The sequence below is a fragment of the Chiroxiphia lanceolata genome, chromosome 3, assembly GCF_009829145.1.
Source record: "Chiroxiphia lanceolata isolate bChiLan1 chromosome 3, bChiLan1.pri, whole genome shotgun sequence".
Lineage (NCBI taxonomy): Eukaryota > Metazoa > Chordata > Aves > Passeriformes > Pipridae > Chiroxiphia > Chiroxiphia lanceolata.
Window position 1 is genome coordinate 6,184,955 of NC_045639.1, and position 18,777 is coordinate 6,203,731.

Here is an 18,777-nt window from a genome sequence, read left to right on the forward strand (position 1 = left end):
TTTACTGCACCCAATTCCAATGGCTCTTGCTTAAGGCATGATCCTGAAGTGTCCCAACAAGGCAAAACCACCTGGAATCTTGTCTACCAGACTCCAAAGACAACTGACCTAAGGAAGGGAAGGGGTGTAGGGGGAAAACCAGTCTGTAGTTCATTTGACAAAGCAGTACTTGATTTAGGGTTGGATCATGTGCCTTCTGGGTGTTCAGGTTAGACATGTGAGTCCAAACTCATGAACGAGTCACTGCTTGCCAGCTGAGCTGCACTAGCTCCTTAGATGTCTTATCCCACCTTTATCCCACACAAAATATGAGGTCACTTTATCAGTAAGTCAGCACTGAGCAAACAGACCCTGCCCAGAGCTCTCACCAGGGTGACAGTGTTCTGTCCTCAGCCACGGTATTTTTGGTCACCAAAGGCACAGCTCGTCAGTGAGGAATTGTTTTTTTAGTTAACATCTACCATGATGGCCATTAGAGAGGGAACATCTGGTGCAGAAAACGCACACGTGCTATTTGTGTGCTCTGCTCTATGTCTCCTTCATCGAACCCAGATACAGCAGTGTCTGAGCTGTTTCTGCTTTCCCCAGCTGATGAAAACAAACCACGTAAGGCTCAGCTGGTATAAGGTGGGAGTTCTGGCTAGTTAGAGGCATCACCTAGTGTTTAAAAGGGTTTGCCCTTGAGAGATCAATAGCCCTGAAAAAGCTGCCGAAATCCTTCAGTGGCAGTGAATTTGATTCCTGCTCTTCTTTGATCTGGCATTCATGGCTTTGCAAATAATGTAGATCAGAGCTGCCTTTCTCACCTGCCCATCCCTCTTTCTTCTTTGCCTGTCTGTCTCCTAAGAGGATCATTTTTTCATGTTCTTAGACTCTGGCTGTCTTAATATCAAGATAAAATGAACTAATTATCTGTATAACATCAGAGTAAGGGCCAGATTAATACCACCTCTCTGATTTTTTTTCCTTTATCCTATTTAAGTATTCCCACAATAAAATACAAGAGGAATATGCAGCTGAAATCATGTGTTTGCACACACATGGACTAAGTGGGAAAAAAGAGCTGCATATACCAATTCCACTGCTGCCATTGATGAAAGGAGCCACAATTACATGGTAGTCAGGTTATAAACACCATAATACTCCCATGACAATTATTGCAGTTGCTTGTAAGAGCTGTATGAGGAGAAAATATATGTATTTATCTCTCTATCAGAGTTAAGTAGCTGGAAGTGAGTTCCATGTCACAACCTAAAAGGAATTGCTCTTCCAACCTGCTCTGCAGTGCTTCAGCTGTATGTGCTTTGGGATCTCTCCTTGTACAGAGAGATCCCTCTGTTATCCTTCCCTGGGATCTGGTATGTTCACCATCTCTGTGCCTCACCAGAGGAGGTGAGGATATCTCAAACCTGAACTGCTTATCTTTCCTTTCCTACCTTGCTGCTGTGTCAGGCTGCTGGGACTAATCTAAAGATGCATTTGGCCTGCTCCATGCAGTTTATTGTCAGTGGCGTCTGGGTGGCTTCAGGCACATGCTAAGATTATAACAAGTTTGAAAAATAAAACCATTTATCCTAAAAATAGCTCAGAACTAACTAGTGATCATGGGGCGGAGGGGAGACAGAAATGAAGATATTTTCATTTCACGTAAGTGTCAGATTCAAAAGCATCTGCCTTGTTCAGTGCATGTATGGTATTCATTTCCTGTCTGCAGTCGATTGGAATGCCCCCCGAGTCGTTTGAAATTGAAAATCGAGTCATGCTTCTTTAATCAGCTCTAGGAAATAGCCCTCTCCCTTACTGTTCTAAGAAAATTTATATATACATGCATAGAATTCATAATACAGAAAGCCCACGCTTCTCTCCAGGGCAAATCCTTTCTCCCCTCCTAGACAGAGAAGGGTCTTCACAATGTCTTGCCACGGTGTGCTGCCTGTCTAATCACTTGCTCTTCTTCCCCATCATGTCACTGGAGGGAGGCCTTTCTCCTGTGTATCTGCTTCCTCTGGTTTCCTGATGTGTCACTCGGGCAGTTCAGGGAGATGTAGAGAGAGGGCACAATGTCCACTGCTGGTGGCTTGATACAAAACCAAGGCAAGTATTGCACTGCGTGTGCAGATGCCATTTATGCTTAATGACTTCCAGTTGCTCATGTATCACTCTCCAAAGTTTTCTATTTAAATGGAGAGGGTAAAACTGTACACTTGAAAGAATATTTCACTGCAGGAGCAGAGGTGAGCAGTCCTGAGGCTGCCGCTCAGATTTCTGCTGCTGTTTAGCTGCAAACTCCTGGGTGCAGTGAGTGTCGTGAGGCACAGAGTTGGAGCACAGATATTGAAGGTAAACAAACACTGCCTTTCCTCTGCCTTCACCCTCTCACTTTCCATCCCAAGGAAAGTGCGTATTGGTGGGGAAGGCAGCTAAGGGAGCGTTGAGTAAATTATCTCGCAGCAATTCGATTGGGGGGGAGTGTGTTTTGAGCATCAAGACTCAAGGGATTTGCCTTTTTTCAAGCACAGAAGTAACTTTGCCAGAAGCACAGGAAACATCGTGTTTTTGGAATATAACACTTGTCTGCTTTCTTGCTTTCCCGTTATTAGCTTTTGCTTATGTGATGAAGTCATCATGTAACTCTTAGTCCACAGGGACTAAACACTTTCTAGTCTCTAAAAACATCTGCCAGTTAACACAGCCAGAGTCACAGACACTTTTGAAAGCATAGGGTGGATATTCAGTGGCATATGAGAGGGAGACACGGAGGCTGGGAATAGCTGTTTCTTGGAAACTAACAAGCTGAAGGCAACTTTGGAAATGGAAAAGGCTTCAAGTAAGGTTACTGTTTCAGCTAGGGAGAGATGAAAACTTCGTTTATTAAAGCTGGTTCACCTAGTGAAATCCTAGCCGTAGTGATTTAGTGAATAAACTTGCAAAAGGACATCGTTTAAAACCCAGGAAAATAATTTCAGATGTATGTTTGTTCTCTTTCATTTACACTGACTTTGTGTGTGCTGGCCTGCAAACCCTGACCAAGGAGTTGTGTACAAAAAGTGTTAGTATTCTGGATTTCCTTTGCAGTTTCGATTGCAGATTATGGCAGATTTTGCCATTCTGTTGGAACTTGATGTGTAAATTATTATGCAGATTTCAAATGATAGGTGAGATTAGACTAGTTCAATTAAATTCAACCAGGGTATAAACGCATTCTACTTAAAGCTTTATTATACTACTGATTTTATGCAAGTGTTTAATAAAGCCTAAAAAGAATTAGAACTTTCAAAGAATTTGCATTTTGGCACCACAGGTTACTGGAGTGGAATAGTTGGGCTACTCTTCAGTGGTACATTTGCCTGTTCAGCCACTAAATCAACATGTCGGGTGTGGAGAGCTGAGGCCAGGCAGTGATTACAGGGAAGATCTTCAGAGTCATGAAGAACAACTAAATGTTTACCACCAGCTAAGGCAACTGAAAATATCTGTTAACTACAACCAAAACTTGGCACTGAACATCTGTCAAAGCCCTACACTATTTAATTCTGTGTGCTTGGCTGTCCCCTGGATGGCTGAGTATCTGCTGAAGAACAAAGCACCAGTGTGTGCTACATTAAAAATTTACTAAAGGGCCTCTGTTTTTTCCAGCAGACATTGAGCTGTAATCACCACCAAGTCTCTATTATCAAAGTGTTTATACAAACTGGCAGTTCTTCACCTCCAAGCTGAACCATACTGTTTGTATTTTCCAGCTGAATTAAAACATGAAATACAAGCAAACAACAGAGCATAAAAAAGAACTGTGATGTGAAATGTGTGTCCACAACATGTAGCAAAAGGTTGCCAGATCTGAGTATACTATGGTTGGTTTTCTCCTTAAGCTTGGAGGAAAAAATATGGTCTGCCAGAGCAGTTCAGATGTGGACCCACTGTTTATTAGCAGTGTGGAGGAGACATGGAGCTTGGTGAGAGGAACTCCCAGGCAGAATCTGAATGAGAGATGGACCAAAGCTTGGGGACTGCAAGTCAATAAGCAGGCTCAGTGGGGGAGGAATGGTGTGGCACTTGGGATGGATCAGTTCAGAAGGTTCAACAAGGCAATTCAAGCCTTTTCCTCCACCACGGAGGGTCCTGACTTAGTATTGGCCACGTGCCTTGGAAGAGCTGCCTGGGAATTCCTAGACCTTGGATGTGAGGGGGCTTCAACACTACAGCCTCTGCAGTCATAACACGCATCCTGGCTGCACATCCAGTGCTCAGGATTTTCTGTGTAGCTATGAGGGCTGGAAGTTTTTAGTGTGAAAACCCTAAAATTCGAAAGCTATGATTCTGCCATAAAGGTACCCAGATGCTTTGAGATTCTGGTTCTGCTGGATGCAGCTCCTGAGAGCTATTTGAGCATATGGCAAAAAACCAGCTGTGATGGACTGGGTGTGTCCTGGGGCATCCCAAGCCCCTCACTGCCTCACTGTGGACTGCTGCTCCAACAGTGACTGCGGATCAACGTGTCTACCCTGAATTTCTGCTGCCTTAATTGCAGCAGTATTTGTGACTCCATCCTGTTCTCCTCAGAAACAAAATCACTTCAAGAGCCACCAAAGCTAATGTGTCTCATAGCAGTGTGCTCTGGGATGACTGGGCTTGGTCTTTCCATGGCCAATTACTCACAAAGGCAGATGTACTGCAAGTTAAAACTGGATACACCGTCGTTTTACTGATTTTGCTGGACTAAATAGAGAATTGTTCAAAACTAGACCATGATTAACAGAACAACATCATCATCATCATCATCATTATTATTATTATTGTTATTACTACCAACTCTAACCAGTTATTAATCTTCTGTTTGCACAATGTTTGAAGCAGATGCTCTGTTTTGGAGCCCCTTAGTGAAAGCAATTGTGTGCATGCAAGCCAGTGTAGTCTGGTTTAAATTATTTATGAACAGTGATTATCTAAAATGTGCTATTAATTATTGAAACAATTAGTCTATGCAGTTCTCTAAAGATAAATAAGGCCTTTCACTTCATTGCCTTATATGAGTGAGGGGCAAGCACATTTTAAGGAAAAATGAGATTGTCTTAGCTGAGTGGTTGATGTGACACCCCTCTGGTCTGACTTCTGTCTGACTGCCTGGACTGTATGTGGTATTAATCATAAGAGAAATCTTTCTCTGTGTATCTCTGATAATTCTTCTCAGCTTTTAACATCACTGCCTGCTCCTCTAACACTGTCCTCATACCTCATCCTGGTAGGTCCTGTGCTATTTATACTCATGATAAACCAAAAAAAAACAAAAACAAACCAGGAATTAGATCACCGAAGTTCATTTACAAATCCTGGATTTGTGGAGGTGGAAGTCTCGTGTAGTGTCCCAGTGTGTTACTCGGCCTCCCCAGGCCGGTTAATTTTAAAGTGATCATTTAGCACTAACCTGGAAACACACGACAGCCTTCAAAATGAAAACAATCTGTTTAGGCAGGTGGGAAATGAAACCAGTCCTAATGGCTGTAATGGTTTTCTGTGAAGGCCCCAGGCCTCATTTTGTCTCTCATAGCAATATAATCTTTTATAGCGTCTGTGAAGTTTCCTAATAAATAAATGTTCCTTGTTGCTGGTGGTTGAAGATGCTGTACAGGTGCATCATGAAAGTGCACTGGCAGACCATCGGGTTTCAGTTCAAAACCTCTTGTCAAGATCACTTTACAAGATATTTCAAAGGAGTATACAAGAAATAAAAAAAGCAATGTAGCTGCAGCAGGGATTTAGTAATAGATTCCCTTGCTGTCTGGGAGCTGTTACCATATAAGTTGCATCAGTTTTCCCAAATTCTTTCAACTCCATAATTAGCAGTACTTGCAAATGCGCCCTTAGTTTGGCAAATGGGGAGGGAATGAAGGAAGGTAACAAATATGAAGGACAGAGAAAGAGCAGCTGCTTCAGAATATTTTCTGTAGCTACAGTAATTTCTTGCTTATTCTCTGTCTCGGTTGTTTTTCCAGAACTGGAGATGGGATTAAAATAAGGAAGAGAGAATTCCTTGCTTGCTAAAATTGCAGAAAAATTCCCTTTTCCCCTAGTTTGGTATTTTTACAAGTTCCCATTTCTGCTTAGTTTCTCTGTGGGGAAGAGAAAGAGTACAGTTCCCTGCAGCTCATGTCTATCATGACAGAGGGAGAAACAAAATGTGAAGGCCAAGGGGGGAGTTAAAATACCCATTTGATTACTGAAGAGTTAAACTGCAGAATATTTCTCCTGCATTGTCTCTTGGTGCCTTAAACCATGAAGCCAGTGGTCGATGCCATGGTGCAAGTCCCTCCTGGATCACCAACATGTAAAATTATCCTCACAAAATCCCTGTGAATTGCTCTTCTTCCGTGGTTTATAGATGGACACAAAGGCACTGATATGCACTGACCTATTGTCCTCCCTTTTTCAGTGATGAGTGTTGCAAGGTGTGTTATTCTGTAATGCAAAGAGTATGGCAAATTTTCTCTGGAGGTTTTAATTCATTGCCTTGTCAAACAACTATGGATATGTTCCTGCCCTTATATACTGTCCACGCTTGGAACACTCAAAAATTCTAAGCTGTGTTAGGAATTTTTGTGTTAGGAACCTCTATAATTCTCTGGTCCTATGGGGCTGCAGAACTGTAGCTGACAGCCAGCATGAGTAACCTCTTAAAATCATCTTAATGGAAAGTTTAGAAGTTGTGAATAATCCCGTTAAATGAAGGAAAGAAAGTGTTTTATCTTAAAATATTTAGAGCAGATGCATCATTTGAGTAAGAAACCAATGTGCCTGAATTAGAAATGTCATAACTTCAAAGAAACTGAGTCAGTAGTTCAGAATGAAGTGACATAGCTTTTAAAGGAAGGCAAGCAACCCTGCTTTCCAAAAAAACATCAGGAATAAAAATTGTGTACACCTAAAAATAAATAGTGTGAAATATAAACATGGGAAATAACGTAGAAATAAGAAGAGAAGAATATTCCTCCTAAAAACCAAAAACCTAAATTAAATTTCATCTATTAGGTTTGGAACACAACCCCTGTTTTCTTCAGAAAGGATGCTGGCACTACAGGAAGGACACACATTTTCCTCCTAGATGGGTGTTGGAAGAGTCTTTGCTGAGCTAATGCAGTAGAACAGAGTGAGCATATTCTTCTCTTCACATGCAGTTCAAGCTCACTTTTATCTTTTTACGAGAAATATACATTTATACATTACTGCAAATCAGCTTAGACACTACACCAAGAAGTATCTACCTAAAAAATGGGCAGTCATTTTAGAAATGGCCTTTCACTCCTGGTACTATGAGCAGATAGCTGGAATGATCACACATATTGAGCATTCCCCTTTGCCTGTGTTGCAATACGACATAGGAGCCCCAAGGAGGAATAGCTTGGGCTTGTCCTAGTGCAAAAGGGACTGCAAGAGATAACACTGCCTTTAGGCAGAGCATACACTGTTTAACCTGTGTCATTCCTGCCAGGCATTAGTCAACCCTGCTCTTAAAGCCAAGCTCCATGTCCTTCTCAAAGTCTGCTCTGGAGCTCATCTGTCGCTGACGTTAGAAATGTGCACCCAACGATCAACTGGGGTCTTTGGGTCATGTCCACCCTGAGCAAGCAGAGTGGTCCATCCTCCCTTCCCTGCAGCAGCCTTTGGGATAGAGCAGTTATCTTGTCCTCCCTCTATTTTTCTTTTTAACATTAAACCCCATCTCGTTCAGACTTTAATTAATGACAGTCCCTGCCCCAAGCAGCTTGGTAGTGGGCCCGATCAGCCTGATGTCATTACTTCACCATGACAATTTCCTAACTAACTCCATGTGATATTCCATCTGTCTGACACTATTAAAAACTTTTTATATAGCCCTTATTATTGTAGTTGCTGAGCTCCCCGCAAACATCACAGTGAGGAAGGGAAGTGCTGTTATCCCCACCAAGGCACAGACAGACCATGACCTGTCAGGATCACACAGCAAGTCTTATCAGGGAATTAAATATAGGTCTTTAAGTCTTCAACCAACTCTAGCTGCATGGTATGTTAATGTGGAGAATCAAGTGGCAAGCAAATAGGGAAAGTATGAAATTGTATGTGAGAATTTTATTATTTTTTAATAAAACCTTACTTTATTTTTAATAAAGGTAAGATTATGGGCATGATACCCCACTAAAAGTAGTTAAGTACCACATTTTTTTTGGTTCCTCACTGAAGTAATTTAATAACAGCACTATCACACCTTGTTGTTAGTCAGACATAACTGAGAAGCCACCACAAAGTCTATGGTTAAATTCTATTTGAAAACTGTGAAGTTAAAGCACGTATGAGTAAGGAACCTAAAGTTGTCTTAGTGACCCTCAATTTTGTTTCCCAGAGCTCACTGCCATGTGATCTACTTTATATTGAGTAATGGATGAGCCACTAAAGGCAGCTGAAAGTCCTTCCTGATGTTCAAAAAAGAGAAGGGTCTATGTTTTAGCCCGCAAATGATGCAGATTGTCAGGAGCACATACTTTTTTAGCACTGCACACATACACTGATTCAGAACAATGTTTATGCATCTGTGCTGTAGACAGTTATATAAAATTACCCTTTTGGGTATGACAGTACCAAGACAACATTAATTTTGCTGAATCTGATTTTTGGACTCCGCAAATGGAGTGCAGTGAGGAGAGGAGAACCACCTTTGTTGTTGCTTGAGACAGTCTCACTTAGTCCCAGATTAACTCTTAAATCTTAGTTTATTTAGCTCACTGAATATATTCCTGTAATGTGCACAGATTGTATTGTAAAGTCTCTTTAAAGGTCAATTTAGAACCTTCTAAGCAAATAAACACAAAATAAAAGGCATTGGAGCTGTTATCTATCTGAGAGCTTAGCTAAAGGTATGCTATGGCTTAATTTGAACCAGGAGAGCTGGATGGAGATTGCATTTAACCAGAAATGCTGGCAAAAATATGCTTCAGTAGAGCCAGAACCACATGTGGCCATTCCACTTTAATTGTGCTTGTTTTAAAAGATAGGTCTTTAACATTTACCCTCTCCATGCTTGCTGTCTCTTTATGAACTGAAAATAAAAACTCCCCAGGCAGTCATACTAAGACCTCAAGCCTGAAACTTTTCAGCCGAGTCAAAAACAAAACCTGTGCTGGGTCTGCCCCGTGCTTTTCTTTTGTAGCCGTAAGAACTTTGGACTTCTCTGCTGGTTTTTTCCCCCCAAGTCCCCAGGCCAGTCCTAACCCAGGGAGGCAGTGTTTTGATACTAAATGTGTCTCCTTGGTGAGGTCAAAGGCAGTGGCAGCAGTGCTACTGGTGCGGGGGCAGCCTGCTGTAATGTACTACAAAACACCAAAGTACGCTCAACAATAACAAAAGCATTAACCGCTGACCCACAGCTTGGTGAAATTCAATCCCACCATTAGGCAAACATGAAAATGAGATCCCAGAGGAAGGAAAGTTCAGATGTTCAAGACCAGAGAAACTGGGTGAGGAACACAGGCAACGAGATGGAAGTTGCTGCAGACTGAGGGGAGGGAAGGGGAGGTTGCCAGCTCAGCGGTAGGATCTTTTAATACCATAAATTTCAACATGAACTGAGCAGTCAGTGTTTTTGCTTCACTTTGGAACAAAGCAAACTCAAAATGATTTATAAGAAGGATACCTTTCACCATTTTTAGGGACACATTTAAGGGGATACAGTTTGATTTCCCAGGGGTCACTTCAGAGCTTCATGTTTCTACGTTTGTTTTAAGGCTGGTGTTTGTGGCAACATGTGGGTGCTCACACCAAGGCTGGAATGGTTCAGGAACCTGGAACAGCTAAACCCCCAAGTGTGACTCAGTTTTATATCATGTCAGATGGTCAGAGATTTCTGTTCCAGTAGTGAGCAGTGGGTCTGGGCGCTGCAAGGCTGCAGCCAGCAGATGGATGGGGGCGCTGGCAGGACTGACACTCTTTCAGTTGTCGTTATAATGTGTTACTTTTCTTCCCCAGAACACGCTGAGTGCAGATGACCATTCTCCTGAAGACAGCTTCACCCTGAACCCCGAGGACCACAGGGAATACCCCGATCTCCAGGCTGCCCACCGGCCATTCCCTAAGCAGCGATTCCAACAGGAAAACGGGCACACGTCCCTGCAAAGAGATGGACCCAGATCTTTCCTCCTGGATCTCCCAAACTTCCCTGACCTATCAAAAGCAGATATCAATGGGCAGAACCCCAACATTCAGGTACAAATTCATGTTACTATCTGACCTCTTTTGTGTCTTGCACAAAGTTATTTTACTAAACCAAGACAACTTTCAGCCTGGCTTCCATGACACGCAGTCAGAACAATCTGCCTCTACCAGTAGCACCAAGAGAGAATGTATACGGTATAATTTAATATTATGTAGCATTGCATTACAGATAAAATATAATATATATATGAAACATATCTACTATATATTTTTTGTCTCTAAGTTAATGGGCATATTTCAATTTTTTTTCTGAATTTCTCCTTGGCTAGAGTTGATTGCATGAGTGTGGGGATCAGTGCAGACCTGTTTATGATACTAAGCCCATCTTTGGGATTGCCATTTTGGAGCATATTATCTTAATTGATAATAAATGGGTATTTTAATTTCTATCTTCAATTTACTGTTGTAAAATTCGTTTGCGAATAGATCCTCTTTTAGTGTGCTTTTATAAAATGGAATCATCTCCAAAGGTTGTAAGAGAATAAGTCTTTCAGTCTCAGCTCAAAAGTGCTGTATGGAACCAAGACTTAGAGTTAATTTCTGCAGCAGCTGCTTGGAGTAAAAAAAAAGGTTGTGTGCAAGAAACTTTGTTATATGTTATTCCTCAAACTGTTCTTGGGTTTGGAACAGCCTCTTACAAGCCACTTACATCTTGAAACTTCAAGGATTGGAAAGAGGAAAAAATGAGTGATTTGTTTTTAATTCAGAGCCTTAAAGCAAAATTGGCATTAATAAGCAGTCCTTTTTAACCAAAACAATAAATTCAAATGTTATTCTGCCTAAGATGTGCTTATAAAAACAATACACTAATAGATCTGGTTTTCTGGTTAAATTAATTCCTGGCTTCTTATAGTCCTCCAGCCCACAAAATTACCATGCTTTTGATATGTCTAAGAAGTATGTATGTAAAGATGTAATAGATCTACTGGTGAGAGGCCAACATGCTCAGAGGGCTGGAGCACCTCTCCTGTGAGGACAGGCTGGGAGAGCTGGGGCTGCTCAGCCTGGAGAAGAGAAGGGAGACCTTAGGGCCTCTTCCATTACCTAAAGGGGCTACAAGAGAACTGGAGAGGGACTTTTTACAAGGACATGTAGTCATAGGACAAGGGGGAATAGCTTTAAACTAACAGAGAGTAAGTTTAGCTTAGTTTTAGGAAGAATTTCTTTACTGTGAGGGTGGTGAGGCCCTGGCACATGTTGGTCAGGGAAGCTGTGGATGCCCCATCACTGGAAGTGTTCAAAGCCCGCTTGGATGGGGCTTTGAGCCACCTGTTCTGGTGGGAGGTGCCCCTGCCCATGTCAGGGGGTTGGAACAAGATAATCTTTAAGGTCTCTTCCAACCCAAACCATTCTATGATTCTGTGACTGGGGGAGAACAAGCTGCCTCCACATTGTCACTCCATTGCACTCACCACAGAGGACTTGGAACATTTAGAAGCCTCACAGATTTGGGTCAGGTGTGAGTCTAATACTTGAGGGACCAAGGTAGGAAACATGTTCAACATGTGGTGACTGAACACATCTCTCACACTAGGTAGGAAAATCCTTTCAGAAAGCCTTAGGAAGGGACGGTTGGGCCACAGATTGTGGCATGAGGTAAATAATGTACATCATTATTTGAACAGTATGTAAACCACAGAGAAGGACAGGAAGAAACAAAAACCTTCTCTGATTGGTAACAGGACACGATGTTTAGACCCAGGGAATAGATAAAAGAGATGGAAACAGTTCCCTGGCTTGTCTTTGTAGTAACTGCTGCTGCTATGACCTCTTTTTCCACCACCTGATCTTGGAAATGTGTCAGCAACTGTGTCAGCAGTTTTGCTGGACTCTGAGAACTGGGAAGACTAGTCCTGTAAACTGGAAAACATTGGGCAACATTGATCCCAGAGCTCTTGTGCACAAGGATGAGCTCTTTCAGAAACAGACTCCCTAAGTCCTGCATTATATTTACTCTGCATTTATTCTGCTTACATAGGTGTGTAAATAGTGATATACAAAAGTTCTTTAAGTTCCTGGTTGACAGTCCTGCAGTAGGTCAAGCCTCATGGAAATAAAACTCCCATTAATTCCTTGCAGAGTCAGAGAAAGTTTATTTCCTTGCCTAAAGGCTGTAAAAGGTGGCCTATTCTTTTAGAAAAATAGGGTTATAGTGAACTCTTGCTCTTTACCATATTGACCTGAACAGAAATAGTGACACTTGTTGACTTGCAAATTTCTCATCAGCTGTTTGGCAGGTGAGAGCAGAATAGATGTTCATTTGTCTTTTTGCACAATGGCTTCACACTATGGAAGTTACATTCCTGGGGGTGGTGATTTAAAAGTCCTCCTGGGCCCATGAGGTTGGAAAGGAGAAAAAAAAAAAAGCGTGTGTGTTAAGATAGCACAATTGCCACATTTTATTTTCAAAGACTCACAACCTCTTTTCCCTTCTCCTGGGGTATAAACTTTCCTAGACCAAAAATAGCATTTTTTTGAAGGAAATTATATCTGGAAATTTTAAATATCTAATGAAGAGACATAAAATTCAGACGATAAAGCAGGTGGAAAAGATACTCCAGTGAGTTGTCTTTGTGGCCATTCCTTATCTGGTTCCTGTGAGATGGCACTTGCTGTATGATGCCCTGGTATGTCCTCTTTCAGGGGAGAAGTGAATATCAGAACACCGTCACAGGAATTCAGAAAGCTACCATGCGCCTCAGGTACTGCTGTATTTATCAGATGATAAATAATCAAATATAAGTACAGCAGACTAGAAAACCCTCAGAAACAATAGCCAGAGCTGCAGTAATTCAAATGCAACTTGATTCTTTGCATGCAAGACCAGGACAACACTTACTGGCCTTCCTGTGGTGTTCTAGCCTTGTAAAATCTCCCATCTTTTCAAGTGGCATTTTAGGCTTTAGTGTTGCTTCCACACTGGTTGTTTGAGAGTAACCGCAGTAGCTGCTGTTGAGCAAAGCCTGGCTCTTTGGTTTGGGGTATTTTGTTTGCTTCCTTTTTGTCATTCTAACAACTCTGTCAGTGCCTGGAAGACCTCTGGATGAGAACGTGATTACAAAAACTAATCACGCATTTTCTTCGGATCTCCTTTCACAAGTGGAAGATCCCTTTTGTCTTGGTTTGCACTCATTTGATGAACCAGACAAGGGATGCCTATGCAGACCTTGTAATTGGGCAGGGTTATTATTCAGAGTAGGAACTGTTTTTACCCCTGAGTAGCAGAATGATGTCACATGGGAGGTGCCCATTTTCCATTTCTGATGGATTTCTCTTGTCTGTTTGAACCAGCCTTCTACAACATCTGTTCTTCACAGCCGACCCTCTGTTTGGAGCCAGGTGTTTCAACTTGCAAGTGAACTTTTGTTCTTATCCCTCCCTTTTTCTTTTTACTGCTGGTTTCCCAGGCTTGTGGACTGTAACAGGTGCAGGTAGTGTGCTGCTCTCTGTTGTCCCACTGCTTTGCTGCTTCCCTAAGCAGTGCTCAACACCATGATGAATGAGCAGAAAAGGGAAACAGAACCATAGAATGGTTTGGGGTTAGAAAGGACCTTAAGAATCTAGTTCCAACCCCCCTTCCATGGGCAGGGACACCTTCCACTAGATCAGTTTATTCAGAGCCCCCTCCAGCCTGGTCACACCTCCAAGGATGGGGAGTCCACAACGTCTCTGGGCAATGAGGGCATTTGGTCGGTATTAATGCTCTTCAGAGAACTTGAATCTTGGTCAAGCCTCACAACCAATAGACTTGGAACACAGCTGGGTGAGCTCCAGTTGCGATGGATGTGTTAAACATTTTGGATGAGGTGACAAGTTCCAAGTGAAACCTGCACAGAAACAGACAGGATTCCTGTCTAAAACCATGTTGATGTGCCCTGGAAAACTGAGGTAAATCAGTGTATGATTAAATCTGTTGGGATTTTTATCCTTGCTTTGAGTCGCAGGATTGGTAGCAATTCATAGGAGTGATCTGAAGCCAGAAGTTAGTGCTGCCTGCTTGGTGATGTGTCATCTTTATAATTTTGCATGAAGCCTGTGGCTGTATCCACTAGTCATGCCACTCCAGTGCTGCTGTGTTAGCTTTGTTATCTGTTACCTATTTGTTATCTGTTTGTTATCAATGTTATCTATCTGTTATCTATTTGTTACCTATTTTCTCTCTTCAATATCTCTTCAGTTGCTACCTTCTCTTAAAAAAACATCCACCCAGAACCACCCACTTTGGGAACATACACAGCTACAAATAAGGCTTTATGATCTGCTTTTAAAAAAGAACTGCAGATTTCAAATTAACTCTTCCCCATGGCCATTTCTCTCACCTCCACCTATACCGTGTGTCACTTTTCACACGTTTTATTAGATGTGGTTTTTAAATATCATTTTATATTTGTCATTTGAAGCTGCTGGTTTCACTGCATTAGAAAGCAACACCCTCTTGGTATTATCACTAAAGACTCAATAGTATCTGACCAGTAAGTCTCATCTCTAATTTAGCACAGGGAGAACTGGAACGCTTCAGTAGTGCTTGTTTCTTGTGATTTCTGTAACGCTTAATAATTTGAGGTAGTAGCAAAGCATTGGAAGCACTGATGTAGCCTTCAGGATCTAGCTAGTCCTCTGGCAAGATGGAAAGATTACCAGAAATTGGTATTGAAAGTGGTTTAACTGTTTCTACTTCTGTGCAGTTTCCTTAATGTTGTGGTGTACGTAATAGGAGCTCACTGCAGAGTGCAAAATTCAGAGCTCTCTGGAGTTGAGTTTGGCCTGTCAGAGATTACAAATAGGATTGACAACAGTAAAATATGCTTCAGGTTTTGAGTCACCTTGTCCTTTTTGCTCCTAGCAGATTTTGAGGGTCCTTCACTTTCCATCAAGTCCAGAAAACTGTCCTAATCAAAAGTAAATTGGTATCATTACTGATAGCAGTTTAATTGAAGTTGTTAAGTGGTGTAATGCTAATTTTAACATTGTAGTCTCTTATAATGAACTCGTTTCTATTCTCCTATTATAGTTACCTCATTGTTGACTTGCACAGATTCATCTTTACAGAATGGCAAGTTCTGCATTAAGAATATGCATCAATTGCATGAAAGAAACAAAGGACAGAAATATCATAGGATCCACTGCTTGCACAATATTGTAAATGTAGTTTTTCTTGAAACGTAATCTTCCAGTTGCTTAGAGCAGTGTTTACACCAGTAAAGTGAATTCAAAAACATTGTCTCAGTAAACAGGATGAAGAACACAGAACTCTTTGTGCGCTCCAACAGGCGGGGATAATATTTATCTTCTGTATATTTTTGGCTAGGAGAAAATTGGATGTTGGTGTCTGAAGACATCTGTGCTTGATACACTTGTTTCATTAGAAATTGACTGCAAATTTGTTGTTTTAACATACCTACACCAATTGCTTTTAACAGTTTTTAGAGGAATGTCCTTAATTCATAGCTTATACAACCAGAAACGAAGTAGCTTCATTTTAGGTTTGAATACTTCTGGGGATGATTGTGGATTTATACAAGAACTGTGTTACCACAGACATTTTGGGAAGCTTGAGGGAAAATAAAATCTTTACAGTTTTGATAATCACTGAAAGAAGAAATCAGTCTTTGAAACTGGCTCCAAGATAGAAATACTAAACCAGATCTATTTTTTAATTTTTAAGAGGGACATGTTTTTGTTGGAGTAGCTATAGAGCGTGAAAACTCTTCCAGAGCTGCTCTAAAGGCTCGCTTTTTATGATTCTGGTTCTAGATCTGATTTCTTTTTTCCTTCATATAAACAGCCTCCAGTATAGAAACTGATCAAACAAGTTCCATGTTTGAGGACCGTGTATATGTACAAGTATGTGTGTGTGTGTGTATATATATATATATTTATATATATATGTACAGTCATGGACTAACGGTGTTAAGTCTATACCTAAGTACTAGGAAGAATTCAATAAATGCTGATTTTTTCCAAATTTTACACTGGGAGAGGGAAGCAATTGTTTGCCTGAAGCAGCAGCCTCTTCTCACACCTCTGCCCTAACTTTTGGGTCCTGTGAGGGAGGGATTACTAGGATTGGACACTGATTTCCTCCCTGCCTCTGGAAGGTCCATAAAGTTAAATGGCAGAGCACAGCCAAGTCCCTGCAAAGACTGCAACAGAGCTGACTGAAGCTGCCTCCTCATTTCTGACAGTGGCAGTTCAGACAATCCCAGGATTCTTCATAGAGTTTCTTTCACTCCATGGTTTTTATGCCACATATTAAGCAAACACCTTGGTAACCAAAACTTAAAGCAGCAAAGAGGGGGACACAGGTGTGTGTCAGGCTACCACATTGCATTTTACTTTTGCTATTTTGGGGTTTTAAATACGCTGTATGTTGGAAAACTCATTTTAAAGGCCTTTGTAATAAGCTTCCTTAATGGTAAAAACAGACTGAAGGGAATATCTGATTGCAGAGGTATGTCTTGAAAGTAAACTATTGACAGTGCAGTTGAAGGTCTGATGAGGTCTGGTGATGCTGGAAGTGTGTGTGTCCCACCTGCCTTTCCTCACCAGTGTTAGTACCAAACTCTACAGGAGTTTCTCTGTCCCTACAAACCTTCTTTTCCTTAAACTGACTTGGTATCGTTAAATAGTGTTTAAAATCAAATCCCTATGGTTATTCAGGCTGAAATAATGCGAGTTCATGCTGACTGACTGTCACACAACTGCAGATTAGCAGAGCAAATGGAATGATTATCATTGTTTTTTATTAGAGGGTTTGGTTTGGGTTTTTTGTTTTGTTCGGTCTTTCCACTTTGCTGAGTCATTGCTTACAGAGTTGGTGTGGTCTTAAAAATACTTGCTACCAAAGTACTGGAGTCGTGCTAATTTTCAGGTGGGGAGCAGCAAAGCCCCACTACTGGCCAGCAGTGCAGTGTTTGCTGCTCAGTAACGTGATTTCCTTTCACTTATTGTGAAAACTCTGTTTTGCTTGGATAGATGCAGCAATTTTGAATCTCTGAACTAACCCTGATGTTTTTAAAATTATGAAATCCATTTTAATTCTTGGTCTGTAGAAACTGAGGTTTAATGAAGTAATCGTTCCAATTCCATGTGTAGCCTGGGAGTGAAATCCCTCTTGTGTAAAGATGCTATTAGGCTGACAACTGCACTTTCCCTTGCTCTTGCCCTGTCTCCCAGTGGACCTTCATAGTAGCCTCAAAGTTGTTTCATTTCAATGGCTTTGTCTGTGGTCAAATGCAAAGCGTGAAATAGGTTCAAAATCTTTCTCAAAAAAAATTATATGTGGGCATTGTCTGTGCCTGCAGCTACAAAGATATGGCAGCACTTCTGCTTTGCTTCCTATGTCACACTCCTGTAGATTTCAGGTGGCTATGACCTTTTCTTTCTTTTTCTTGTGAGTGTCTTGTGATGTTACTGATAAGAATTGTATAAAACTAACTTTTTATCCACGATGCACATCCACAGAGCCACTTAAATGACTTTTTTAGCATAATAGTACGTTATTCTGATTTTTCTGGGTTTATACAACATGATTTTGAAAGACTGCTTTGCAAATCTATAAAACATTGAGAATGCCTCTATTCAACTTCACAGACATATCTGATAACCACTTCTCGTTGTTTAGCCAGTCCAACGTAATCACTGAACCATGTTAGCATGAAACATCAGAGCATTTTATTATTTATCTGTGGCCAAGGTTTCTGATAGCTAGTCCCTGCTTCTACTTAAATAGCCACCTGTGTGCACACATAGTGTTCATCCAAGAATTTCACAGTTACACATTGTTCAGCAGAGAAAAGCACCAATCAAGTGTTTCTTCTACACAGAATCATATTTACATTCATGATGTTTGTGAGGGAATGGGGCAGCAAACTTTGAATTTTGGCTCTGGGCTTCTGTAGAAACCATAAACAGGTTGACCATAACAGGTCATTATACTCTCCAGCATGGAAAAAGGACCTACTTCATAGGGCTTTGCAGCAAGTCGATGGTCAAAGGAGCTGCTTACTCCCATCATTGCCTCAGAGTGTGGTTTCATGCAGCGGTAACAGCTGGGCTGCTGCCAGAGGGCAAGACAGATGCAAACCCCGAGATACCCTGGGCTCTGCATCTTCACCTTCACACTCCTGGGCTTACTTAGCCCTGTCTAGAGGCAGTCCAAGTCCTTGGAATGGGCTCTGCACTCTCATGTGCTTCATGCTTCCCTCAAATTCAGGCTCAGCATAATTAGAGTACAGATTTGGTTTTCTTTTTCCTGCTCGTGTACGTTCAGCTCTAAACATCTTTTCCCCATAAGGCAGAAAACTCTTCTGCAAAGGTTTAAGCACAGCATGGGTTATTATTTTGTGCAGGATTTTTCCTAGCCTTTGTTCCAAGGTCTGATTCAGCAGAGGTAGCAGAAGGAACCACTCAGCCGCCGCGTATCTCTGGGCTCAGTAATCCCCAGATGGTTCAAAACATGTGAACCCGACGGTGTCATGCAGCCCCTCTGCAAGGCAGCACCAGCATTTGTCTTTGCTGTATAGAAAGTTTCCCACTGAC

The 18,777-nt window shown here is 41.5% G+C and overlaps 1 protein-coding gene across 1 annotated transcript in view; it reads left to right on the forward strand.

Moving 5' to 3' along the window:
* The window catches only part of ISM1 (isthmin 1), a 38,673-nt gene that overhangs the window by 10,651 nt on the left and 9,245 nt on the right, over positions 1-18,777 (forward strand). Inside the window, exon 2 of the mRNA XM_032684423.1 lies at positions 9,991-10,227. Coding sequence (XP_032540314.1) covers positions 9,991-10,227 — 237 coding nt within the window. The remainder of the gene's footprint in view (positions 1-9,990; positions 10,228-18,777) is intronic.